Genomic DNA, 27388 nt, shown 5'->3' on the forward strand with positions numbered 1-27388 from the left:
CCTCTCTATATCAGGATTATATTTAATAGACGAGCAATGGGAGGTTCACTTCAACTGAGTGGTGGTTTGGTCTGTACATACAGTAGCGATGGCATAGATGCATGATACTGAACAGGTACATTACTCATACACGCTGGTTTACACTCCTTCACATTCAAGTACTTTATTCTTATTAATGGGGGTTTTTCCTTTAAAAAAATCTTTTCAATATACAACACCATTTTAGACAAGACAATTCTGTTTACAACTAATTTCAGCTCAGTAAGGGGTCATTCAGAACCTAGACAGGCAGCAAGAGGGGGACAGAACAGGACAGAGGGAGAGTAAGTAAAAGACGAACGCAGGGTAGAGAACTAGGGATGAGAGGGGTTTAGAGAGAAGAAAAAAATTCTTAGTACACTAACAAACTAAATTAATTAGGTCAAAAATTTAAAAAAAATATAGAAAAACTTAAATAGGTCACTAGCACACTGTTGTCCCATCACTTATCCATGCAGTACAGTCTTCAGGGGGAAAAAAACATCAGCTCTCTTCCACATTTTTTTTTACCAAACAAAATGAGTAAAATAACAAGATTGATATGTCCTTGGTGCCCAAAGGGGCGGGCCTGAGGCATCTGTCTCTCAGTCTGGATGCGAAGAGTTGAGCCCCGGCCCTGCCTCCTTCCTTTCCTCCCCAGGGCATCTTTAACAGGCCGTCTCCAGCCCTCTTTCTCCATTCCTCCAGCCATTCAGTTCAGATTCCTTCATGTCCATGTCTGTTACTCGGTCTTGGGTGACCAGAGTAAGGGGAGTTGGGCCTTAGAGTGTGACCTAGTAGACTCCGCTTTGTGTGTATGTTTGTGTGCGTTTTGGTTGGGGGGGGGGGGGGTGGTAAGGGGCAATGTGTTTGAGCACTGAAGGCCCGATGAGGGCGGGACGACCCCTCCACATGAACACCAGGAGGAGGACAGAGATGATGCAAAGAGGATGATGGAGTGGGAAGTGACCTCTGACCCTGGCACATTGACTTGGCCATTAGGACTGTCCCCGCACACACACACACACACATCACATTCCACCGGGCCTGCCCTGCAGAGAGAGAGAGAGAGAGGGAGACACTCAGCACACTATGCAAGTGATCCTGTAGGTGTGTTCAATTTAGGTCAGGAGTCCCACCTCCAAGCAAAGAATGAAGTTAGAGTTGTATATGAGCTGCAGTGCTTACCACCCCCCCAACAAAATGTGTTTTTGGAAGAGTTAATAGAAGAAAAAGGGTGGGAGGCTTAAAGATTGAGTCAGCAATGCAGAAAGTAAACAGCAATATCAGGTCAATCGAAGCCCACCCATATGCACAGAGTGCAGCGTCTTGCATCGCAATCGCAAACCTACTTCCACTATTGATCCTGTACGGGTGTCACTTCATTTATTTGTCTGTAGGAAAACGTGTGTGTGTGTGTGTGTGTGGGGGGGGGGGGGGGGGGTTTAGGGAACAAATCAATTGATGGCTGCTAAGGCAGATGAATCAAATATTTGTTTTTGTATGAATCTGGCCTGCAAAATATAGAAAGATGTGTGCTTGCTTACTTATCTTAACTACCGAAAAGCCACACAATTTGAATCAGAGCATCTTGTTCATTAAAAATATCACTTTAGTTTGTTGTATTCATTCCTAGTGTGTGTAAGTTCTGGTGAGTGTATGCAGGCACATACTCCTGACAGTGTGTGAGAGTCGTGTGTACCTGCTATCTGGAGATGTATGTATACGTGCGAGAGGGCGACCTGCCCTCAGTCTGTCCATTGGTCGACACGTTCAGGAAGTCCCAGATGAGGATAGTGTCGTCATGGGAACTGCTGATGATCTGGAATTCATCAAACTGTAGCCGGAATACACGCCCAGAGTGCTCCTGAAAGACATCAAATTCATCAGTATCCTCTACAATAACCATCATCTCCACCATCATGCTCTAGATCCAAGCTAAACTCACCACCAGTGTGCGCAGACAGAGGGTGCTGGCAGGGGCGCGAGGGTCCAGAGCAGCTTGTAGGTCCCATACTTTGATTTTACTACAAAGGAACAGCACAGGCGCGCACACCCTCTTAACATCATAATGTAAACAACAAAATAGTATTCAAGTCTCGTCAGTGGATAAGCTGGAGGACCTCATACTCCGGCCTATAAAAGTTTGACTAACTGCCTAACAAATTCATTCTGATTAACAGGCCGAGACCAGGATTGGGGGAAATCAGGAGTCTGAGATCAGCAGTGAGAGGATAACAAGGATTAACAGAGGCCAAGTGCAGGATTAGAGTGAGGGGATAAAGCCATTAACAGTCAGATCTCCATTAGTAGTGCGAGATCAGCTCAGCCACAAAGAGATAAACCCTCCCTTACCCATCGTAGGCTCCGCTAACGATCCTTTTGTTGTCGAAGCGAATGCAGCGGACCAACTCTTCATGGCCTTCCAATACCCGCAAACATGCCCCGCACTCAATATCCCACAACCTGAGGAGAGAGAATCCATGTTAGTTTAGTAACATTTGACAGAATAGTCATGACAAAGCATGTTCATCTCCAGGTTACAGATTCTATAAATATAGACCAGTAAGAAACACCCAGAAGAATAGTCCACCCTCATAAACACACACGACAGACACACTCACCGGATAGTGTTGTCCGAGGAGCCGCTGACCACTAGCCTGTCTCTGTACTGCAGACAGGCAATGCCTCTCTTATGGCCATTCAGCGTACGTACAAACTCGCACGTGCTGGTGCTCCACACCTGCAGGGGCGTCAAGGCAAAAACACACCACCCAGAGGTCAACACACAAAAAAAGAAGAGGCATTTAGCCTACATAATCCTTCATGTCAACACTAACAGTTATTACTTTTGAAATCTCATCCTTCCTGTTTTCCTTCATTAGAATGCATCGGTACTAATCACTGTCTGGACCGGACAATGAAGCTGCTGAGAAGAGTCTGCAGCCAGAGCTATAATCCAGCTGTACACCTCTCTGTCTACACACACACACGTGTCAGAGAGTGACACTGTGCAGCTGCATGAAAACATGAATGTAAACACAAAGGTATAACAGTGATACACATTTTAGGGGTGTCGAGTAACACTCCCTCTCCCAAACACACATATCGCAGTCTGCCGTCCCTCCCTTATTACTTGGGGAATGTTTTCAGAGAGCTGGGGCGTAGTGTGCGGGAGACGGCTCGGTACGGAATGCCTTGGCCCGTCTCCCAGGGCGATGGGTGGGCTAGCCAGGGTCTCTTTGTTTCTGGAATCCTGGCTGCCCACAAATCCACCGTCTGGAATACGGGGAGGTACTGGGGAGCTGGGGATGAGACTGGGGTTGGGGCTGAGACGAGACAGACATGCAGGTCCACAGTTAAGCCTCAGGAAGAGACAGACGTCAGCTCTGGACTCTGGGTTCAGTCAGTGCTTCCCACAGCAGGCCTCACACTCTGGGATAACTCAAGCTCTATGCTGCTCTCTACTGGACACGTTGCACAACTGAACTCAACCAGAATGAGAGGATTTGGTAGGTTTGGGTAGGGGACACTTGATAGGTGTGGCTGGCTTGTATTTTGCATTTCAAGTATCTTCTGTGAATGAACAATGACAAGCAGTGATGGGGAAGATAACTAGCTTTTGATTAAAACCACCATTGTCATACAGAGCAGGGGGAGAGAACTGAAGCCACTCATTTATCATTCTAGCTCACAGGAAGTTAAACACACACACACACACACACACGCCAAGAAATCAAGCCTGGCTGAATACCGCTGGTTGTGCATTCAGTAGACTCTGCTAAAGCAATGTAAAGTCATTATTTTTGTATGGTTCAGAGTGCTGGAGGATCATTCAGACAGACATGAACCGAGTTGATGCCAAATGGTTGTCTTTGCAAGATCTGCAACATCCACTGGCAGAATAAGATCTCTACAGGAAATGAGGCAACTATTTTTTTTAAATAATAAAGGCTTTTAAGATCAAGATGCACAGGATCCAGTGTGTTGGACACATGCTAAGAATGTCTCAAGAAAGGATCCCTAAAAAGTTGCTCTCTGGAATATACAAGACAGACAGACCAAAGACAACATGGCGACAGACTGGTGGCTGAGCTGGATCTCTCATGGGACAGGACCCAAGCTACGGCAAAAAGACTGTAGTGGCAGAGGTTGTTGCGGCCTTAGTCTTCTTTGGCCCTAGTGGGATCTAAGTTAGTAAGACTTGTGCCACTGCAAAAGTACTAGAACATATGCCTGTTGAGATGTTGCCATGCTTGCGGCTCTAGTGAGTTGACCTTAGGTCATCGGGGCAAACTTGCCTTGATGGTACGGTCACCGGACGCTGACACGATGTACTTGTCGTCAAAGTCCACCACGTTGACCGCTGCTCTGTGGCCGACCAGCACGCGGCGCAGACTGATGTCTGTGGGCGAGGCCATGTCCCACACGGCGATGGAACGGTCCTTCGAGCACGTCACCATCAGACCGTTACAGAACCGCAAGTGGAGAACCGCCTCGTTGTGGTGGATCAGAGTGTTCAGCACCTCCCCAGTGTTCACATCCCACACCCTGAGACACCGAGAGAGATCATCAATATCCGTCAAACACAATATACCACATGCAGATGCCTCTTGAATTAAATAAGCTTTGGAGCTTCCTGGAGCATGGGTAAGAGGGCAGAGAGGAGTTGCTGACCTGACGGTGGAGTCTGAGGACCCGGTGACAATGACCCTCTCATCATACTGCAGACACAACACTGAGCCTGTATGACCCGTCAGGATCTTCAGACACTCCAGAGACTGCTTGTCCCAGATCTACACAGAAACAGAGGGTGAGAAATTCATACAAAATGTTATTTATCAAAAAATGTACTAAACGTTGCATTGACACATTGTAAGAAGCTTTCTTGTTATACAATATCGATATTTAGAAATCTTATATTCAAAATATCCAGTAGACATTAGATTACACCCCCACTCCCCCTCGTCAATCAACATCAAACAGGAACACCGACCTTGATGGAGTTGTCTCTGAGACCGCTGATGATCTTGTCGTCGTCATACTGCAGACAGTAAACCCCCTTACTGTTCTCTGAGCGACACTGGATCCGCTGTAGATTGTGCCGACCACACCTCCAGTTGGCCTCAATTGTCTAAAGAGAGCCGGGGGGGGGGGGGGGGGGTTAGTGAATGGGAAACACAGGAAAGATCAGTGAGAAGAGAGGGAGGTTGAAGGGGACAAGGGGAGCAGCAGAAACACTCACCTCTATGTCCTGGATGATTTTGGGGTACAGGGAACGGTAGTAGGAGTTTGGTGGGACTTCTGTGGTTCGATTCTTGAACAGGTACTTTTCCCTAGAAGAGAGAACACATTCACTATAAAAAATAAAAAAAAATACCAAATATATTCATCTCCACAACATCAATTGTCTTTTCCTAAGGTGAAGTTGCTTGGATATATTCTATTATGTTGATTCTTGAGAACAGATATTGATCCATTCTACTGGTGATCTGAATGAAACTCAGTGATTCAGGGTGGCCCAGCCAGTGATCCCAGTCCGTACTCACCACTGGTGCCTCTCTGACAGGCCTTTCCAGAGGGGGTCTGTACGGACCATGCGTTCTATGAGTTTCTTCCACAGCATTCCCTCTGAGATGACCCTCTGCCACTCCTTACACACCAGCTCTGCCGAGCACAGCGAGCGTGCGTCCAGGAAGGACAGGATGTTCTCCGCTATGTGGTCCAGACCCTGAGCTATAACCACAAGGAGTAGAAGTACTCATGTAATTGTGAATGTGTGGATGAACTGTGGATGAACTGAGCCTGTGGTGTGTTCATTAGTCAGATACCGCAGCAAACAATTGCAAAATGTTTAGCCTAATGAAAAGGTTTTGCCCACGTAAATGAGTTTATTGGACAAATCCAGGTAGGTCCCTACCGGTTTCAATAGCTTCAGTTTGGTTCCTAGTCAATATACACCCCTCTAAAGTGGTTTCCTTTGGAGCATTTACTGGTGGCGAGGTAGGAGTTATATTGGTTGTGGTATATTCTGTATAAGCGCACTCATTTTAGGGATGTGACAAACAGACATTTTTGTATCAGTTTACCATTAAAACGATGAGAAAATGCCCAAATTCCACAATGCAGAATAATGGTCTTATTACATATGGCCGGGCAATGAAGTTATTTCTACCGCAGTCATATTGTTGAAAGCGCCTCGGCTACGACATATTTGGTTGTCTAAGGGTACACTACGGCTTTTTAAATGCCGACATGAAACCTTCTCTAAAGATAGTTTCGAAGTGCCCCTGAACGGGTATTTTTCTGTAAAGGAATGACGCTTCTGAAGCAAGACTCACGTCCATCACTAGGCGACCATAACTGTCAATCAAATAACCTCCAGCTGCCTGCGTGTAGCCTGCCTACCACTGACTCCTAAAAAAGTACTTTAAAAGATAGTTAAATACCGTGACTTACCAAGGTGTTTAGGAGAAAGAAAACATCTTCCGCAAAACTGAGACTGATTAGTTGCTGTTCTTCTGAGAACAAACACTCGCATCTTTCGTAGCGAGGTAGCAAGGCACGGAGAGAGAGGGGAGGCACAGTATAGGCAGGTTGGCCACATGGCAAGCGGAGTCAGAACAGAGCACTATAGGCCTATCTATCGGCAATCCAAAGCTGTATCTCGCAATGGAATGCTCTATTTTGTAATATCTTGGCTTGCAGGGCATATGATCAATGAATACACAAGGATATTATACACGCAACAGACTGAAGCCTGAACACACAATCGCATCATTAGCAAAGAGAAAGAGCAGGTGAGCCAGCTGCACTGTGATTTAAAATGTCTGAAAAGAATATTAAAATACACCATTTTTCCATTTGGGATTTTTCTTAACATTAAGGATCCCAATTTTGTTTAAACATTTTCGCATTCACCCCCCTAATATAGTACATGACGTGGCCATGCTAACAAAGTAATATCAAACTGCAGTGTGAACCATACCTGGCAGTGCAGTGATGAAGTCCCTTTGGAGCATTGGTTTGAGGTAGGAGTTGATGTGGCCGTGTTGGTAGTGGCACATGCGTGAGATCAGGTGTTCCACAAACTCCACCTGGTCAGCCTCAGACCACTGGTCAAACAGCTGGATGCACACGTCCTTCTCCTTCTCATAGTTCCCTTCCGATGGCCGCTTCCTTGAGCCCGTCATCGGACCGTTAGTGATCGTCTGAACACAGAAATGGAACGGTTATAAACCACCAGTTTAAATGTATGGACTCGTCAGCGCTTCAGTCGACATGGCTCTCTTGTCAAATGAGGGACGGGCTTTGGCCTTGATAAATCTAGTCAGTGTACAGAACTCTATGGGCCGGTTTCCCGGACAATCTCGATTGAGCATTCTTTTAAGTCCAGTACTAGAATGAATGTACAGTTGAAGTCGGAAGTTTACATACACCTTAGCCAAATACATTTAAACTCAGTTTCACAATTCCTGATATTAAATCCTAGTAAAAATTCTCTGTCTTAGGTCAGTTAGGATAACCACTTTATTTTAAGAATGTGAAATGTCAGAATAATAGTAGAAAGAATTATTTATTTCAGCTTTTATTTCTTTCATCACATTCCCAGTGGGTCAGAAGTTTACATGCTACCAAATACTAATTGAGTGTATTGCCTTTAAACTGTTTAACTTGGGTCAAATGTTTTGGGTAGCCTTCCATAAGCTTCCCACAGTAAGTTGGGTGAATTTTGGCCCATTCCTCCTGACAGAGCTGGTGTAACTGAGTCAGGTTTGTAGGCCTCCTTGCCACGCACACACTTTTTCTGTTCTACCCACAAATTTTCTAATGGGATTGAGGTCAGGGCGTTGTGATGTCCACTCCAATACCTTGACATTGTTGTACTTAAGGCATTTTGTCACAACTTTGGAAGTCTGCTTGGGGTCATTGTCCATTTGGAAGACCCATTTGCGACCAAGCTTTAACTTCCCGACTGATGTCTTGAGATGTTGCTTCAATATATCCACGTAATTTTCTTCCTCATGATGCCATCTATTTTGTGAAGTGCATCAGTCCCTCCTGCAGCAAAGCACCCCCACAACACGATGCTGCCACCCCCGTGCTTCACGTTTGGGATGGTGTTCTTTGGCTTGCAATCCTCCCCCTTTTTCCTCTAAATACAACAATGGTCATTATGGCCAAACAGTTCTATTTTTGTTTCCTCAGACCAGAGGACATTTCTCCAAAAAGTACAATCTTTGTCCCCATGTGCAGTTGCACACCGTAGTCTGGCTATATGTCGGTTTTGGAGTGGTGGCTTCTTCCTTGCTGAGCGGCCTTTCAGGTTATGTCGATATAGGACTCGTTTTACTGTGGATATAGATACTTTTGTACTTGTTTCCTCCAGCATCTTCACAAGGTCCTTTGCTGCTGTTCTGGGATTGATTTGCACTTTTCGCACCAAAGTACGTTCATCTCTAGGAGACAGAACGCGTCTCCTTCCTGAGCGGTATGATGGCTGCGTGGTCCCATGGGGTTTATACTTGCGTACTACTGTTTGTACAGATGGACGTGGTACCTTCAGGCATTTGGAAATTGCTCCCAAGGATGAACCAGACTTGTGGAGGTCTTAGCTGATTTCTTTTGATTTTCCCATGATGTCAAGCAAAGAGGCGCTGAGTTTGAAGGTAGGCCTTGAAATACATCCACAGGTACACCTCCAATTGACTCAAATAATGTCAATTAGCCTATCAGACCAGGCCATGACATCATTTTATGGAATTTCCCAAGCTGTTTAAAGGCACAGTCAACTTAGTGTATGTAAACTTCTGACCCACTGGAATTGTGATACAGCGAATTATAAGTGAAATAATCTGTCCGTAAATTTTTTTTTTTTTTTTTAAACGACTTGTGTCATGCACAAAGAAGTTGTCCAAACTGACTTGACAAAAGTATAGTTTGTTAACAAGAAATTTGTGGAGTGGTTGAAAAATGAGTTTTAATTTAATTTAATCCACGCTTGGATTGCGTCCTACCTGACAGGTCGCTCCTACCAGGTGGCGTGGCGAGAATCTGTCTCCGCACCACGTGCTCTCACCACTGGTGTCCCCCAGGGCTCTGTTCTAGGCCCTCTCCTATTCTCGCTATACACCAAGTCACTTGGCTCTGTCATATCCTCACATGGTCTCTCCTATCATTGCTATGCAGACGACACACAATTAATCTTCTCCTTTCCCCCCTCTGATAACCAGGTGGTGAATCGCATCTCTGCATGTCTGGCAGACATATCAGTGTGGACGACGGATCACCACCTCAAGCTGAACCTCGGCAAGACGGAGCTGCTCTTCCTCCCGGGGAAGGACTGCCCGTTCCATGATCTCGCCATCACGGTTGACAACTCCATTGTGTCCTCCTCCCAGAGTGCTAAGAACCTTGGCGTGATCCTGGACAACACCCTGTCGTTCTCAACTAACATCAAGGCGGTGACCCGTTCCTGTAGGTTCATGCTCTACAACATTCGCAGAGTACGACCCTGCCTCACGCAGGAAGCGGCGCAGGTCCTAATCCAGGCACTTGTCATCTCCCGTCTGGATTACTGCAACTCGCTGTTGGCTGGGCTCCCTGCCTGTGCCATTAAACCCCTACAACTCATCCAGAACGCCGCAGCCCGTCTGGTGTTGAACTTTCCCAAGTTCTCTCACGTCACCCCGCTCCTCCGCTCTCTCCACTGGCTTCCAGTTGAAGCTCGCATCCGCTACAAGACCATGGTGCTTGCCTACGGAGCTGTGAGGGGAACGGCACCTCCGTACCTTCAGGCTCTGATCAGGCCCTACACCCAAACAAGGGCACTGCGTTCATCCACCTCTGGCCTGCTCGCCTCCCTACCTCTGAGGAAGTACAGTTCCCGCTCAGCCCAGTCAAAACTGTTCGCTGCTCTGGCACCCCAATGGTGGAACAAACTCCCTCACGACGCCAGGTCAGCGGAGTCAATCACCACCTTCCGGAGACACCTGAAACCCCACCTCTTTAAGGAATACCTAGGATAGGAGAAAGTAATCCTTCTAACCCCCCCCCCCCCCCTTAAAAGAGTTAGATGCACTATTGTAAAGTGGTTGTTCCACTGGATATCATAAGGTGAATGCACCAATTTGTAAGTCGCTCTGGATAAGAGCGTCTGCTAAATGACTTAAATGTAAATGTAAATGTTTTAAATGACTCCAACCTAAGTGTATGTAAACTTCCAACCTCAACTGTATGTCTGGGAAACTGGCTTTATATATTGAATCTGGTTTTGTTGTGTGGATTGCCTCTTCAAATAGCCATGACGACATTGTGCTCGGAGAAAGGTTTTTGATGACACTGTAGTCTGGCATTAGTACACACACCGTTTCACTGACCACTAGAAACCACAACTAGATTGTCAATATTGATGGCACAAGGCACACTTTAAAGATAATAATGAAGACATAAAAAGGGGAGAGACGCTAACGGGTTATAAATGTGTTCTTTTGAGGTGGACTAGGCTAATACACTACCATTACGCTTCGGTGACTGTCTGGCCGTGGACCCGTGGTCTGTTGCCTCACCTTGAACACTGTGATCTTCTTTGATGAGAGGTCATCTGTCTGGGAGTCCATGAAAGTGGTGTTCTGAGGGGGAGAGGCCATTTGTAAATCAAGAGACATTATTCATTAACATAACACACAGCCAGTCCAAACTTTCTGGTCCAAACTGTACAACATCCAATGTACCATGGGGGACCAATCACAATGGCAGAATAGCAGGCTTGTCATCATTTCTCATCTGAAGAAACAGTCAGTCAAAGTAAGCTAATTGTTTAAGCATGGGGGACTGGGTTCAACGTTGATGTGCATTAGGTATCAGCAGAGGCTTGGATTTGAAGAGGGAGGGAGGAATCCATGGCTTGTCAACAGCTGCCCCTTATTCAGACCTGCAAAGCCATGTCAATCTGACATGTATTCAGACGATTGACATGAAATCTGATAAAGAAATCAGACCTTATAGGGCTGCGAGAGGCAACACCAGATGGTATGATAATTACATTTAAAACAGTCCTGGCTGTGTCTAAATGTTATCAGCCTTGGTGTTCTCCTATGAGCATGTGGGTATGTTTGTTTGGGGCAACAGATTATCTACAACTGAACCTAAACACATGCAGTCATTTTTATTTAGCTGACATTACTCCTGCCTGTATCGACATTAAGTGATTGTGTCATATGCCACAAGCCTAGACTGACACGCTTTGTCCAATACAGAAGCACATGACATATTGTGTGATAGCAAATCTTTGCCCATATGTCACTGGCTAAGGTGACAAAACAGAGAACACCGTCTGGAACAAAATGCACCTATGTAGGAGCTACGTTAAGATAATCGGCTGACATTAATCTACGGATGGCTAAATCAAAAATAGCGTCACGATAATAGTTACCCATCATTATTGTATCTAACATTACCGACGATTACGTTAATTTCTGAATAGCTAACCTAACTACCTGGCCTTTTTGCATGACGAGATAGTCATACTGACTTGTTAGCTAGCGTTACCTACTCAGAAAATGTAGACAAAACTCCAGCTGTTTGCTTCGAACATATCAAACATAATTACTTGTTTATTACGCAAGCTAACGTCAGCTAACCATTTCCTTCTACGCATCTTGAAAAGCCACTGATTCACAATGACAGAAACGAAACTCTAGTGTTCGGTAATGGACAGGGTGGGGAGTGCCTCTTTTAGCTAACGTTAGTTATAAATATAACGTTATATGTGCGTGGTTGACAATCAGGGTAGTTATGTACCTAGTCGGCTAACAAGAAATCGTTAGCCAATGGTTGGCGCTCAAGAAACAATACACATTTATCGGAAACCTAACTTTATGTTTAACCTGGAAAGCTTGTGGCTAACTTGGAGTCGGACAAATGGCGCAGCGGCGACGCAGTGAGATCCAATCGCCTAGCTAGTTTCCTTTGCTAGTTAACTGGTTAGCATGTAAGTATTTAACGACGGGGCCACTTCCCGGCCCTTTCTCGTACTAGCAGACTCACTCCTCGTCCTGTCGACCTCTACCATTCGGATGACAATCATTCACTTCCCAATCATTTCCAAAATCATTATGGTGTTACCTAGAATAATTACAAACATGAGCCACGGGTTAATGTTAGATCAGACATTGGGCCCTCCCTCTACTCGCTAGGTAGCTAACGATACTACTAGCTAATGTTAGCTTGGCATATTCTATTTTGTATGTCATCTCGGCTCTCCCGTTTGTTCAAAATCGTTTCGATCGGTTCTACTCGAGTGTTAATACCATATTACGCACTCCGACACACACTGACATCGATATTATGGGGCAGAAAGTAATCATCCAATCCAAAACTCACCATCAGCTCCAACGTTTTGTCCTCCATCTCCGGCTCCATATTGTTGCTCCCCGAAACTCGTTCGCTCCGAAAATGGAAACCCAGCCCTGAGTCGGCGACGGGCCGCAGATGATATGACGTCACAGAACACAACTGGAGTGGGGGTTCGGGGGTGGGTTCACTGAAGCATAGACTTACTTGGTTGGTCGAGAAATTATAAAGAAGGTATTGTCATTCTGTGGTTGGCTCTTTTCTGCTGCTAAGGGAAAGAGGCTGTGCTTGTTCGAGGGTCGACTTCCGCCAGATGCTGCTCAGATGATCTGATCTACAAATCACCTCCACTTGCAAAAGACTGATTACAACAGTTCATGATGTAAAGATTAGCGAATCTACACGGTGTCTAGAATTGGGAAGATGATCATTAAAATTATATTGAAAGTTATTTTTTATAAATGGTCTTCCCTTTATGCATCCCACTTGCTAATAAATGTTATATTGGCAAGGCTGGATATAAATATGACACGTAACTTTCCCTTTTAACAGCGAAGAGAATAGTGCACTTTTCACTGGATGTACAAAGACCTTCAATACACTAAAATTCCTGTTGAAAAAAATGCAAAGGGTAATATTTACTTTGTGTATACTAAATAAGCCCTGAATCAAACAGCACACGCCTGCAGTCACACGGAAAGCATATGCAGGAGTATATATATATATATCCCATAATCTTAATTTTATGAACCTATCTAATAGGAAATCCACTGGGCCAACCAAGTCTTGACACCTGATTTGCAAACAATGAGGTCATTTAATACATCTCATACAAAATGGTGACAGATGAATAGATCAAATCCAGAAAATGTCATAACATGGGCTTTTGATGTTGAAAAGTCATCACACATCACATTCATAACATGATAAAATAGCTCACTGTGCCCCAAAAGGGGCTACAGAGAACCATCCCATTCTTACGTGCCAGATCCAGACAACAGTCCCCCCCCCCCCCATAGCTCACATTCAGGCTGACAAAATATATATTTTTAGACACTGCAAGCCACAAAGGCCCCCAAACCAACATCCTGTGCCTCTGACCAAAATGTTCCGTGACTAAATCCTTTCGTGCAGGGAGAAACAGAGCTAGGCAGGGCTGTGTCAAACCTACAGGTAACTGCCAAAATAAAGGGCAGTTAACCTAAAGCATCTTAATAGGTCATCGGGCCACAACGAGCCAGAACAGCTTCAATGCGCATTGGCATAGATTCTACATGGGTCTGGAAATCTATTGGAGGGATGTGACATTATTACACGAGAAATGCAATCATTGTGTTTTGTTGGACATGGTGGTGGAAAACGCCATCTCGGGCACCGCTCCAGAATCTCCCATAAGTGTTCAATTGGGTTGAGATCTGGTGACTCAGACAGCTATGGCATATTGTTTACATTGTTTTCATGCTCATCAAACCATTTAGTGACCACTCATACCTTGTGGATGGGAGCATTGTCATCCTATGGGGGCATAGCCATGGTAGCCAAAATAATCGGCAACTGGGCCTGCCCAGCATTTTCATACATGACCATAAGCATAAGAATTCTTAGGAGCCACACCTGTGTGGAACCACCTGCTTTCAATATACTTTGTATCCATCATTTACTTGTGTTCGCTATATTTTGGCAGTTACCTATATATAATGGTAGGGGAAAGACTAGAGACAGTCAGAGCCATTAGTCATTCACATTGTACTCAAAAAAAATAACTACACAGATTTCTATTGATGTAGATCAGGATGGGCAACTCTAGTCCTCAGGGGCCTGATTGTTGTCACACATTTCCCCCAACCGAAACACCTGACTGGAACCAACACGACCCCGAACAACTTCTAACCCCAAGCCACAACTGCTAAATAGTTAGTTACATAGTTAAGCAATAGCTTCCCGGACTATCTGCATTGACCCTTTTTGCACTAAATCGGACTCATCACATACCCTGCTGTTACTGTTTATCGATCCTGTTGTCTAGTCACTTTATCCCTACCTATATGTACATATCTACCTCAATTATCTCATACCCCTGCACAGACTCAGTACTACTGTAGTACCCTGTGTGTATATAGCCAAGTTATCATTAAGCATTGTGTATTTATTCCATGTTATTTTTCAATTATTTGTCTTTTTTTTTTTTACTGCATTGTTGGGAAGACCAGTAAGTAAGCATTTCACTGTTAGTCTACACCTGTTGTTAACAAAGCATGTGATGCCAATAATCAAGCGCCACAGTTTAGAATGCAATTAGTTTAAAATCAGCTGTTTGCTATGGATGGGGGAAAAGTGTGACACCAATCCACCCCCCCATCCCAATAGACTGCTCATACCAGGGGTGCATTCAGTACACTTCAATGTTTGCAACGTTGCGCGACGGTTTGTATTGAACGACACGTTTCCCCCAAAACATTACACACCGTTCTTCAATAGCTTTGGTGGTGGCCTGCTCAACATGGGTGTGACCATCTAAAAATCACAGAACTCATACTGCACACCATATGGTAACTGTCCCCTGGGCCATCATAATCACACTCTTCAACTGGTCGTTCAGTATTGAACACGACCCAGTAACATGCCTGGAAGACAAGACATACAAAACTGCCTGGCAACAAGCACACTAGCTCTCATTGTCTGAATTGCACAGTGACAAACTGACCTATCAATCACAGTAAACATTGGACACAAATGTCTCTGTGTAACAGGGGGGGGGGGTGAAAGTATGAATGGTCACAACACTGAGGGCATGGTTCATTATGCTTAATAGAGTGGTGTGTGTACAAGGCAATATAAAAGCAGACGTATAAACCTAAATCTCAGCTCTGGGAACTCTGTATGAGTCATAAAGGTCAAGGGTCCTCTAAATGAAAAAACATACAAGAAAACAGTACGGGCCCAGAGTACAGCACCTGTGACAGTGAATAAATTACCAGGGGGGAGCTGGGACAAAATAAAGCAGGTGCTGAAATAAAGATAGGATGAGACGGGAGGCAGGGACAGGGTATGGGATAGTAAAGCAGCTCCAATTTAATCATTATTTCCTTGCCCTCTACATAAATTTGATTTAAAAAAGGAAAACAAAATAATCAGAATCAAAATCTCAAAACACAACAGCAGCAGGTACCAGTAAAAATGTTAAAAAATAAAGGGAAATTGAGTTGGAAGGTGGGGAGTGATGACAAAAATAGATTTGTATAACCTATCAGTGTGGCCTAGAGAAGGCCAAGCAGGCAGGAGGAGTGTGGCCTTGCTGTCAGTCACTTTGAATCAGTCATTAATGTAGAGTGGAGGAACAAACCAAGACGAGCTCCATCCAACCAGGTGATGAGTCACTGCTTCAAGTCAGGGAAACGTTGATATACGGCATCACATCCATGTCTTTTATTTGAAGGTCTGGGTCTCCCTCCTGACTACTTGCTTTCCTTCCACCAGTATCTCGGTCAAATCAGGGAAAGCCTTTCAATTGATTAATTTCTTGTCAGTCTCAACTACCTAGTAGTCATCCAAATCAAATAACTCATCGTCTTCTCCTTGGTACTCTATGGCCTGGAAATCCACCCTGTACCGCAAGATCCCTGTGGAGGTGAAGTAAAGGAAGAATCATAGTCTTAGGTAACTCTGCAGAGGTGCATTACAGTGACAATATTTGTTTATGTATTCACATGACCCCAGAATAATAGTAAAAGCCTTTAGTTATGAATGTATAATCAAACTCTTACCACCAATTCCACCAAAGCCCTTGACAAACTGGGATCCTTCTTGGCTCTTGTCAGTGACAATCTCCAGACAGGCTCCAAACTTCTTATAGCTGTTGGCGAACCATTCAAGTAACGGCATGCTCTCGATCAGCTCATGCTCCTGCCCAGTCTGTAGAAATACACCCACACCCAAAAAAAGTAGATCAGGGAAAACTGAGATCCTTTTATGAGAATTCTCCTTATAAAAGTGGTGGATGCAAACACAGGAAGTAGACATAGGTGAAATTAAGAGACAAAATAACATCACATTTTAAAAAGAGCCTCTAGAACCACAACATAACTTCCTTCATACACTTGTGTAGGTTGTGGAAAGAACTTCACTGACCTCTTTGTCTGTGAAGTGAGACTTGTCTTTCTCCTGCTCTGGTGTCAAATACAACGTTTTCTCATCTGGATCAGTGGAAGAGGTTGAACAGAACAGACATAGGGCAAGGAATAGAGAGATGTGTTAAGACCAGAATCCCTCAACTGAATGCATTTTATATAGGGCGCACATTATTTACATACCTGTACCCTTCTCCACCATAGCAAGTCCCTCTGCTCCATGGCATCGTAGGATGTATCTCATGGTATCCAGATTCTCGTAGACAATCAGAATCTCAACAGCACCCATTTCCAGGGCTTTCAGTGTGTCTTCCACCCCAAAGCAGTACTTCCCTGTATCCTGGCTGATCTCATCAAAGTATCGTCCTGGGAGAAGAGGTCCTCTATATTATCAATATGACAACAGGATGGATCATGTCCATGCCAGAGAGACACTCATGATAGATATCGGAGTAGACATTCACACAAATGAACAAATCAGCTGTATCCAAGTACCTATAAGTTTCTTCTCCTGAATGAATTTGACATTGGAAAGCACTTCTGCGGACAGCTCAATGGCCTGGTTGAACCCATTCTCCCCACCATATGATATGTCAACCAGCTTCAGGATCTTTGCTTGTAGCCTCTGCATGGACATGAGTCAGCAATTCATCAGTCAACAAACAGATCACATATCAGACGTATAATGCTACAATGTCAATGCTGACAATGGCACCAGAAAACCTTGGAATGCTGTGTCTGGAGATACTGACCGGGTCAAACATATCTGACTGGCTGAGCTCCGTCTTGAAGTCAGCTGAACCAGCCAAGACCATGCCTGCTACGTTGACCTTGTCGTTGGAAACAAAAAGCGTGACTGCCGTCTCCGCCACCTTTCGGACGTAGTTGTGTCTCTTCTCCATCCTCAAACGAGCAAAACGCAAGGCAGACTGCCCTCCTCTGCCTGAAAGAGGACTGTTTGTTATACATGGTTGTGTGTGCACAGGCTGGCTGTAATTCTGTTCATTAGTGTATGTTGCATGTGAATGTAGGGTTTTTAACCGTGCTTCTTGGGTAGGTCCACGGTGAACTTGTGCAGCACCTCCCTGGTGTTGCCCTGCAGGGTTCCGAAGAGGGCGCCACTTCCATCAATCACAATGAAACCAAACTTGCTGTCATCTGACAGCAAGGCTGTAAGAGCCTAAGAGACAGAAAATACATTAGGTAAGATGTAATTTCTCATCTAAATAGAAAGGTGGTCAATATTGACTCTCAGCTGTGCATAACTTCAGGCTACACACACACAACACCAACTTGTTTCACCAAAACAGGCAACAATATCAGAAGATATCAGAAGATGCCATTTTGTGCAATCCAAAACTCCTTATTTCCTAGTTAGTCACAATAAGCCAATAAGAAAAATAGTAAGGTGGGAATATAATGAACCCAGAGTGTTGAACAACCTTACCTCTGTGTGGAACTTGTTGTCACAGAGATACAGAGAAGTGTTGATGGGTTTAAAAGGCTCAAAGTCAATATTGACTTTTTTCTCTTTGCCCTCGTCAGTCACAATGGTGCCACAGTATACAACCAAGCCATTGGGAGGCACTGCAGGGTAAAAAAAAATAAGTTAGCTCTCAGCGATCAATTGATTGAAATAAGAAATGCCCGTAACCAAGCCAGGACCACCCCAAATTACTTCATACAGAAAGAGAGGGTTTCACTACTGACTTCACACATACACACCTTTATTGTAGAGTTTGAGTCTCTGCTGTACAGAGGTGATGGCTCCGAGCACAGACAGCCTGTTGACTCTGCTTTTAATATTGGATGCAGTGCCAAACTCATCAGCCAACATCTTGGCCACTCTGGAGATCTGATCCTTTGGAGGGATGATCAAGGAGATCATACTCGTACCATTCCTGAGAGGAGATCAATTGCATTAAACCCACGTTAAAACACATCCTTTGCGTAGAAAATAAGTTGCACAGTAACTCAAGCGAAATTATGTTGGCAAGCTATTTATTGAAACAACTTTGTAAAAACAAGAACCACAAATTATGGATAGCTAAACCTGTCCTACAGATGTGTCCTGTTTACCTAAGCAAGCCAGGCCTTTTCATACACGTATAGTATTAAACCGGTTGTCAGATGAGGACATTACTACAGTAGTGGTCTTCATATTGCCACATTTTTGTTTTGACCATCATGTTGACAGGTGTGGGCCACAAGTTTGCTGCTGCCCCTAGTCAAGGGGGTGAAGGTCACAGTAGTTTGTTCACAGAGTGAACTCATAAAAAACAACTTGACCCACTGCACTATATAGACAACCACTTGGGAGAGTGCTCATTGCGCAGGACAGGTGTGGAACATAGATAAGTTAAGGTCAATGAAAGGCATAAGAATTGCTTCACCTTTTGATCTAAAATCAACTACATCAGCTATTCCGGCTGACAGGTCTATTGCCAGCCAGTCAAGGTGTGATGTGGCACTGACAGTTTTAACTTAGTGAAAACTGCCATGAAATTACCATTTAAAGCAGAAAACTTGTCCAGTGTCAAACAATTTGAATGTAAAGATCACCTAGATATGGTTGGGCATCAGCTGTGTTGGCTATACTAAAACAATGTGTAGGTTTAGATAGTCAGATAACTGATAATACTAGTAGGCTAACTAGCTGTGAATTTCAGATACTAGTATTGTCAGCTAGCTGTGAATGTATAGAAGCCCTTGAAGTTACAAAACTAATAGCTGCCTAGCTAACGTTAGCTGTGGTAACATTAGCTAGCTACATGACTACTCAAACTTTCGAAACATAGATCAATGCCACCGACATGTGACTTAGCTTGTCAGCTAGCCAACTAGCTAGCTATGCGTTCAAATAAATATTCAAACTAACACCACTTGCTAGTTAGTAAGCTAGCTAAAACGTATACTCAAATAATTGTTAGCTAGCTCATATATGGGCCTGGTACCATTAACTTCCAGTTAGTGGCTCAATATGATGAAGAAAGTCACTGACAAAACCATGCATTTGCCATGTCTTCCACTTGTCATGTCCACACGTACCCCCGAGCAGCTTCCAGACTTTTGATCAACTTCTTTATCTTCCATATCTCCACGTTCCTGTCTGCTGCGTTGGGGTCGTCCGCCATTTTTTCCGCGGTGTCTATTTAGGACCTAGTGTGAGGGTATGTAGTAACGTTAGCAGCAGCATCAAACTATGGACGGCGATATCAAGTTAACAACACAGACGGTTTGTTGTACACCTCAATAAAAATGTAGCAACATTAAATTGATATATTATACTATTTCCCCAACACACCAGCAAGGACGATAATATTTGCCCAGCTGATCTTGTCAGCAACCGGGTAAGAGTAGCTACCGGTCTCGGCTAGGAAATGCCCTGGCTTTTAAATCCTGCCCAGGCCCTAGAGTCCACCCCACTAACTCAAGTATTGCGGAATGTCAACATTATTAGAAACATAATTATGCATATGGATCAAACGCCAATTACTAACAATTATCGCTCAAAAACATGCAATGTTACTTGCCCCAAGTGCCGTTCTGTCAGCACGTTATCTCTCAAATTACACCTATTTAATTTGTCGTCAACCCTGACGTTGTTGAGCTCGAGCTCTACTCAAGCCGGTTTGTTGCTACGCATGGTGCGATGGGGCCTCGTTATGTTGGTGTCGTCACTAGTTACCACAGCCACAAATTCATAATTATGGTAAACCCTAGGTCGAAAATATATTGTCATCTTCAATTTAGGCTTAACCACCGCCCATTTCGACAATGTATTATTTTACAATCTGATTTTAAACCTAACCTTAACTCTGACCACAGTGCTAACCTTATGCCAAATTTTGAATTAAGACCAAAAAAGCGATGTTTTGTTTTCACGATTTTTTACGACATAGCTGTGGTTTTGGTAACTAGTGACAAGATTGATTTGGAGGCGGTTGAAAGAATTCCGGTTGAGGATCACTTCCTGGAAACGACATAGTTACGGTTCACTCGGACATGTTTCATTGGGCTAAAGAGTGGGTGGGTGGACCTGAGAAAATGCACCTGAAAACGTACCTGTAATCAGAGAGGAAGTCAATTCAGTGTAATACAATATTTTTGCTGTAGGCCAGGGTTTCCCAATCTCGGTGCACGTTTTGTTTTTTGTCCTAGTACTCAGGGGCGAAAATCTGATATCAACCTTGGAGGGGACAATTACATTACATTTTCTCAAGAGCAATTCCTGAGAGGGACACCAAAAGTAGTGCTGTAACACATAATATACATTTAACATATTACAACGTAGGCTGAGGAACCATAATTCCTACAACTGAATAATTGATAGGTACAGTAGTTAACTGAAGGGTTTAACCAACTTGTTCAAATGTTTAAATCATTATAATACTACTACTAATAATAGTTATAGCAGTGCTCCTTACCAGTCCAGTATGTATGCAGGTATTCATACTTACAACTAGCAATATTAAGAAAGGCCAGTAGGTAGCAATGGTACTGTACACTGTATGGGTGTAGTTTTCATAAATACAATGAACATGGTGTGATCTCATCTAAAATAATCTCCATAGAGAACCATCACAAAGTTAGTCTCCGTATTGAATTGACCTTTTAATCTGACTTTTTCTGATACATTTATATAGTCATTAAATGTGCCACTGGCCTGAGTCTACTACAATATCTTTACAAGAACAAAAAGCTTAAAATAAGTACAGTTCTAAAAGCAAAATAACTACTTCAATGAAAAACCCAAATAAATCAAACAAAATATCCTTCAGTCAGTGTCTCAACTCTTCAAACAGCAGCTATGGACAAGTATGTCGCACAAAGTATGCAATTTTAAATAAAATAACATGAAATAAATAATTTGTAACTGTACTGTCGTGTACTGTCATGTACTAAAAACTACTCTCCTCTAGGCTGCTTAGTACCCGCTCATACTGCCCTAGCACAGCTCTAATAGCAGTATTCCGCACAGTCCACCTTGTTGGACATAGGGGTTTCCGGGTGGGCAGATGTGTTTCTTTGGACGTGGCAATTGATTCAAACATGCTCTTAAACTTTCCTGACTGGCCATAGAGGACACCTAACTGATGGACCCAAGAAAGGGAATCCCGGATCAGTGGGGAGGCTGAGCAGCCAGCCTGTGTAATCAGATTTACACAGTGTGCTCCACAATGGACATAGAGGGCTAATGGCTGCTGCCTTCTCACAATTGCCTGTGCACCTGTGTATTTTCCTGCCATGTTTGAGGCACCATCGTAACTCTGCCCACGTAAGCCAGACATGGGCAAATTGAGCCTCAACAACACTTCAGTTGCCACTTTCGCAATGCCCTCGCCTGTTGTCTCCGACACCCTGTATAGCCCAATAAACTCCTCGTGAGGGACAAGGTCATGGTCAACATAATGCAAAAAGACACTCTCCTGTTCAGCACCAGAGACATCTTGAGTACCATCAACAATTAATGAAAATTGTACAATCGGAAGAGATCTAATCTCAGCTGCAATGCCTCGAATGATTGTATTGGCCATGATGTTCAGAATTTCATTCTGTGCTTTGGGGCCTCTTGAAACGTCAACACTCTGTTGGCAAGAGTTTGCGGTTCAAAAATTGTGGGTGTGGCTGATATGGTTTTGTGCCATCACTGAGGTAACTGGACAATGCTGTGCCACTGTCCCCTATACTGGTGCTGCTGGCAACAAGGGTGACACCTGGTCCTGCCGTGGCTGTGACATTGTTCTCTGAAGTCTCTCTCCCTGGCTCTTTCCCTTTCACCACCCTCACAGACTCAGTCTGTCTCCTAGAAAAGAAATAAGGTGTTTGCCGTACTCCTAACTACCGGTACCCAAAACTACACAATTAATCACAACAGCAATACCATTGCCATAAACAAATCTTAGTTTAGTCATCAGTTTAAGTTGAGAGCGGGGGTATCCATGGCATTTTCCAATTATGTCCCTATTTTACAAGTAAAAAAAATTGAGAACCTTTCATAATGTTGCCAAACAAAGACTCAACAAACTTACCTGAGACTCCCTGTCTCTGCCAGTCTGTCCCTGCCTATCTGTCCCCAGCTCTGCTGTCTGTGTGCCATCTGTTGCCTGCTCTGCCTAATGACATCATTGTGAAACATTCCATTAGCATTTCACTTCTTTCTTATGAACATTTTATCAACTCGTCTTTGAGATATTAGGCTACTAGAGTTCTTACTTTGCGTTTTGGTGTACTGAAAAATACTCTGATGTCCGTCTTTTTACTTTTTTCTGCCATTTTTCTACCTGGCTGGCTGGCCGGTCTAGCTGCACACACACACATTTATACAACATATGCTACAACCTTTTCTAATTTTAATATAGTTTGTTTCATATTGGCTGGCTTCCAACAATAGCTGAATTTGTAAAGCTAGCGAGCACCAACTCCGTTTCTGTGGTGTTTGCTATAATCTTTAAAAAAAAAAGTGAAATAAAATAAATGTAAAAAAGTTCACTAGCGACAATTTAGCTTTTGCAACGAGACCATTAAATATATTTAAGACAATGGTATAAGAGAGTGTAGTTCTGTTCAGTTTGGACTTCAGTTTATCGCTAACCTTATCACAGGGACTTTGAAGCACTACAGCTGCATGCTGATCTTGGAATAAACTGACGATAGCAAAGATTCCATCTTTGACGACGCCACATTAATGGAATAGGTACTAGCTAGCTTGCTAGTTAATGTTTGCTTTAGTTTGCGCGCTAGCTCTGCAAATTCAGCTAGTGTGTGAACCCTGCCAACATAAAAATGTAAACATTGTTATGGCGCGATTGACTGGATTAACCTCACGTCAGTTACGTACATGTGCCTTTCAGACAGTAGATACGAACCCTCTATTACCTTGCCAGCTAAAGAACTGGCAGTGGATCAAACCATTGTGAGGCAAAGGGCGGGGTGGTCGCAATCTTTTGAAACTTAAAAAGGCGCTATTAAGTGTCTATAATCAGCACAACTGCTTTCATTGCGTATTATTAATATTATTGAAATTACATAGTTATGTTTACAGTGATAGATTGGGGGGGACAAATCATATTTTCCCCAGGATGGGGGGGTCGTGTCCCCCCCGTCCCCCCGTGGATTTCCGCCTATGCTAGTACTACACAGCTGATTCAAATGACAAGATTTGAATACATTTTGAAATGTTGTGGCAAAACCAAGGACCGAGTTTGGGAAATGCTTCTGTAGGCTAATAAACCAGGTTCCCATCCAAGCTTTTTATGCGAGTAAAGTACATGTCCGATAAAAAATGTCACGACAGGCCTGATGGAAACAGGAAGTCTTGCCTGAAGTGCGTGGTCTAATGACAGCTCGCTGTAACACGCACCGGTCGCGAGCGTTGCAAAAATAAATGTACACACACACGTTATTCAATCATTGTACCCACACTGCTCGTGTGTTGGCGGGCGCTAAAATAGAAGTTGATTCTATTTATGACGCAGAACTCGCTGCAAGTCTTGCATCTCCCATCTCCTAATTTATTTTCTAATTTCTCATCTTCTCATTGGTTTTTAGTAACATACAGTGGCAAGAAAAAGTATGTGAACCCTTTGGAATTACCTGGATTTCTGCATAAATTGGTCATAAAATTTGATCTGATCTTCATCTAAGTCACAACAATAGACAAACAGTCTGCTTAAACGAATAAAACACAAATAAGTATACGTGCTCATGTATTTATTTAACACACCGTGTAAACATTCACAGTGTAGGGTGGGAAAAGTATGTGAACCCTTGGATTTAACTTCTTAAGGATAGGCCCCCTTTTTTATCCACTTTCTGCCTGAATGACGTGCCCAAAGTAAACTGCCTGTAGCTCAGGTCCTGAAGCCAGCATATGCATACAATTGGTACCATTGGAAAGAAAACACATTGAATTTTGTAGAAATGTCAAAATAGTGTAGGAGAATATAACACAATAGATATGGTAGGAGAAAATCTAAAGAAAAACAAACCAGGATTTTTTTTTTTGGCGAGACCATCCTTTTAGAAATTTCTTTCTTTCATTTTTTTCATTTTTTTATTGGAGAAAAATCAGTATACATATAAGAAGTATACAAACAGACAATGATAACATATGCTAGGGGGTACAACAAATGACAGATTATACAAAGACCTTAAAAGAAACACACATATTGATCATTATAACAGCTTTCTTATCAGAAGAATGTTGAATGGTCTTAATGTACTGCTCGAATTCCTTATAGAAAACACAGAAGCGTGTTTTTTTATTAGTAAATTTACATTTATGAATATTACATTTTGCCATTAGCACAATTAGATTTATAAGGTCCTCTTAGAAATGCAAGAGAAATGTCATATTGTCATATTGATGCAATTCATATGGCTTCCACAGGGTGTCAGCAGTCTATGTTCAAAGTTTCAGGCTTGTAACTTCAAAAACAAATAAAGTAGTTTCCGAAATAAATATTATAGTTTGATTACATTTTAGGGTGTCTGTGGAGTAAATACAAAAGTTTTTTTACTTTTGACTTGATGAAACAAAGTTTGGGGTAGATTTGTGGATTCCTTTCTTTGCAAGTTGAACGAGTGGATTACTCAAATCGATGGCGCCAACTAAAACAGACTTTTTAGGATATAAAAAAATATTTTATCTAACAAAACGACACTGCATGTTATAGCTGGGACCCTTTGGATGACAAATCAGAGGAATATTATCAAAAAGTGAATATTTAATCTGTATATGTGAACGTATGAAATCTGTGCCGGTGGAAAAAAATTATGTTGATGTGGGGCGCCGTCCTCAAACAGTTGCGTGGCATGCTTTCGCTGTAATAGCTACTGTAAATTGGACAGTGCAGTTAGATTAACAAGAATTTAAGCTTTTAGCCGATATGACACTTATATGTACCTAAATGTTAAATCCATAATATTTATTTGAATTTATTTGAATTACACGCCGTCCAGTTTCACCGCAAGCGGGACGCCTACCCCTAAGAAGTTTTTAACAACTGGTTGACCCTCCTTTGGCAGCAACTCAACCAAACGTTTTCTGTAATTGCGGATCAGACCTGCACAACTGTCAGGAATTTTGGACCATTAAGCTTTACAAAACTGTTTCAGTTCAGCAATATTCTTAGGATGTCTGGTGTGAACTGCTCTGCAGGTCATGCCACAACATTTTAAGTCGGTTGAGGTCAGAAGGCATATTTTCTTCTGTTGATTTACTTCTGTGTTTGGGGTCGTTGTCCTGTTGCATCACCCAACTTCTGTTGAGCTTCAATTGGCGGACATATAGCCTTACATTATCCTGCAAAATGTCTTGATAAAACGTCGGAATACATTTTTACGTCGATGATAGCAAGCTGTCCAGGCCCTGAGGCAGCAAAGCAGCCCCAAACCACAGTGCTCCCTCCACCATACTTTATAGTTGGGATGAGGTTTTGATGTTGGTGTGCTGTACAATTTTTTTCTCAACATAGTGTTGTGTGATCCTTCCAAACAACTCAACTTTAGTTTAATCTGTCCACAGAATATTTTGCCAGAAGCACTGTGGAACATCCAGGTGCTCTTTTGTGAACTTTGGACGGCAGTGGCTTATTCTGTGGAGTCCTCCTATGAATACCATTTTTGTTTAGTGTTTTTTGTATTGTAGACTCGTCAGATGTTAGCATGTTCCAGAGATTTCTGTAAGTCTTTAGCTGACACTCTAGGATTCTTCTTAACCTCATTGAGCATTCTGCACTGTGCTCTTGCAGTCATCTTTGCAGGATGGCCACTCCCAGGGAGAGTAGCAACAGTGCTGAACTTTCTACATTTATAGACAATTTGTCTTACCCTGGACTGATGAACAAGGCTTTTAAAGATAGTTTTGTAACCCTTTCCAGCTTTATGCAAGTCAACAATTATTAACTTTGGGTCTTCTGAAATCTCTTTTGTTCGAGGCATGGTTCACATCAGGCAAAGCTTCTTGTGAATAGCAAACTCAAATTTTGTGACTGTTTTTTATAGGGCCTGGCAGCTCCTGGCAGCTCCAATCTCGTCTCATTGATTGGACTCCAGCTTAGCTGACTCCTAACTCCAATTAGCTTTTGTAAAAGTCATTAGCCTAGGGGTTCACAAACTTTTTCCAACCTACACTGTGATTGTTTAAATGATGTATTCAATATAGACAAGAAAAATACAATAATTTGTGTGTTATTAGTTTAAGCACACTGTGTTTGTCTATTGCTTTGACTAAGATGAAGATCAGATAACATTTTAGGACAAATTTATGCAGAAATCCAGGTAATTCCAAGGGGTTCACATACTTTTTCTTGCCACTGTATACCCATGTGGGTGATTGAAAGATTAACTGAGGTTGGTTGTGGTAATGCACCTTATTATGAAAGTTAATTGCCATATAAAGTCCAAAGAAGAAAAAAAAGCCTGGAAGGAGGAGAGATGACTAGAAACGATTCGGTTGACTATTTTATGTGTGGATACATTTTCGTAGTAGAGGACCTTTCAGGTAAAATGGTCCTCATTTCAGGTAAAACAACAACTCAAGGTTTATATCCCAGGACGAATTAGCTAGCAACAGCAGGCTAGCTAGCTAAATTGCCATAAATGTTTAATGCTTGTCGATCTGTCCCCAAATTAATATAATTGGTTCAGAGTTTGTTTTGATATTTCAACCTGCGTGTCGTGATCGGTGTGGGGGGACAAAATCAATTTAAGCACAATGGCGCCATTCGGCACAAAAATTGGATTCAGAAGTTTATTTGATAGCGAGGGACACATTACATCTGGTATGTAGAGTTCCTAGCAATTATACATACTGTAAGCCTTTGTTTTTTTTTATTTTATACCCCCTTTTTATGGTATCCAATTGGTAGTAGTTACTGTCTTGT

The 27388-nt window shown here is 43.0% G+C and overlaps 2 protein-coding genes across 3 annotated transcripts; both read right to left on the bottom strand.

The window, feature by feature from the left end:
* Positions 1 to 147: 147 nt before the first annotated feature.
* LOC139537173 (F-box and WD repeat domain-containing 11-B-like) lies at positions 148 to 12556 on the bottom strand. 2 transcript variants are annotated; one of them, XM_071338186.1, is made up of 13 exons: positions 12403 to 12556; positions 10587 to 10649; positions 7007 to 7229; positions 5568 to 5754; positions 5264 to 5354; positions 5015 to 5152; positions 4696 to 4814; positions 4320 to 4569; positions 2643 to 2761; positions 2374 to 2484; positions 1967 to 2045; positions 1721 to 1885; positions 148 to 1070 (listed from the first exon to the last, which is right to left on the bottom strand). In XM_071338186.1, the coding sequence occupies exons 1-12, from the start codon at positions 12439 to 12441 to the stop codon at positions 1724 to 1726; spliced, it is 1581 nt and encodes a 526-aa protein (XP_071194287.1). In that variant the 5' UTR covers positions 12442 to 12556; the 3' UTR covers positions 148 to 1070; positions 1721 to 1723. The 2 variants fall into 2 exon arrangements, with proteins under 2 accessions (XP_071194287.1, XP_071194285.1); XM_071338184.1 differs by having other exon boundaries at positions 10536 to 10649.
* Positions 12557 to 15414: 2858 nt separating this feature from the next.
* On the bottom strand, positions 15415 to 20204 carry LOC139537175 (eukaryotic peptide chain release factor subunit 1). Its single transcript, XM_071338188.1, has 11 exons — positions 20033 to 20204; positions 19548 to 19658; positions 18225 to 18400; positions 17947 to 18086; positions 17541 to 17679; positions 17252 to 17442; positions 16995 to 17124; positions 16683 to 16865; positions 16501 to 16565; positions 16137 to 16284; positions 15415 to 15992 (listed from the first exon to the last, which is right to left on the bottom strand). The coding sequence occupies exons 2-11, from the start codon at positions 19631 to 19633 to the stop codon at positions 15910 to 15912; spliced, it is 1341 nt and encodes a 446-aa protein (XP_071194289.1). The 5' UTR covers positions 19634 to 19658; positions 20033 to 20204; the 3' UTR covers positions 15415 to 15909.
* Between the last annotated feature and the right edge of the window lie 7184 nt (positions 20205 to 27388).

Source organism: Salvelinus alpinus, chromosome 13, assembly GCF_045679555.1.
Source record: "Salvelinus alpinus chromosome 13, SLU_Salpinus.1, whole genome shotgun sequence".
Lineage (NCBI taxonomy): Eukaryota > Metazoa > Chordata > Actinopteri > Salmoniformes > Salmonidae > Salvelinus > Salvelinus alpinus.

Excerpts from the sequence above, each read along its gene's own strand:
- LOC139537173 (XM_071338184.1), bottom strand. The coding sequence starts at position 12,441 with ATGGAGCCGGAGATGGAGGACAAAACGTTGGAGCTGATG. Across the intron at positions 5,355-5,567 it reads CTGTCAGAGAGGCACCAGTG|GGAAAAGTACCTGTTCAAGA; the intron begins GTGAGTACGGAC and ends TCTCTCTTCTAG. Across the intron at positions 4,815-5,014 it reads TCAGAGACAACTCCATCAAG|ATCTGGGACAAGCAGTCTCT; the intron begins GTCGGTGTTCCT and ends GTTTCTGTGTAG.
- LOC139537175 (XM_071338188.1), bottom strand. The coding sequence starts at position 19,633 with ATGGCGGACGACCCCAACGCAGCAGACAGGAACGTGGAGATATGGAAG. Across the intron at positions 17,680-17,946 it reads ACAACAAGTTCCACACAGAG|GCTCTTACAGCCTTGCTGTC; the intron begins GTAAGGTTGTTC and ends TCTGTCTCTTAG. Across the intron at positions 15,993-16,136 it reads GGGCTTTGGTGGAATTGGTG|GGATCTTGCGGTACAGGGTG; the intron begins GTAAGAGTTTGA and ends TCACCTCCACAG.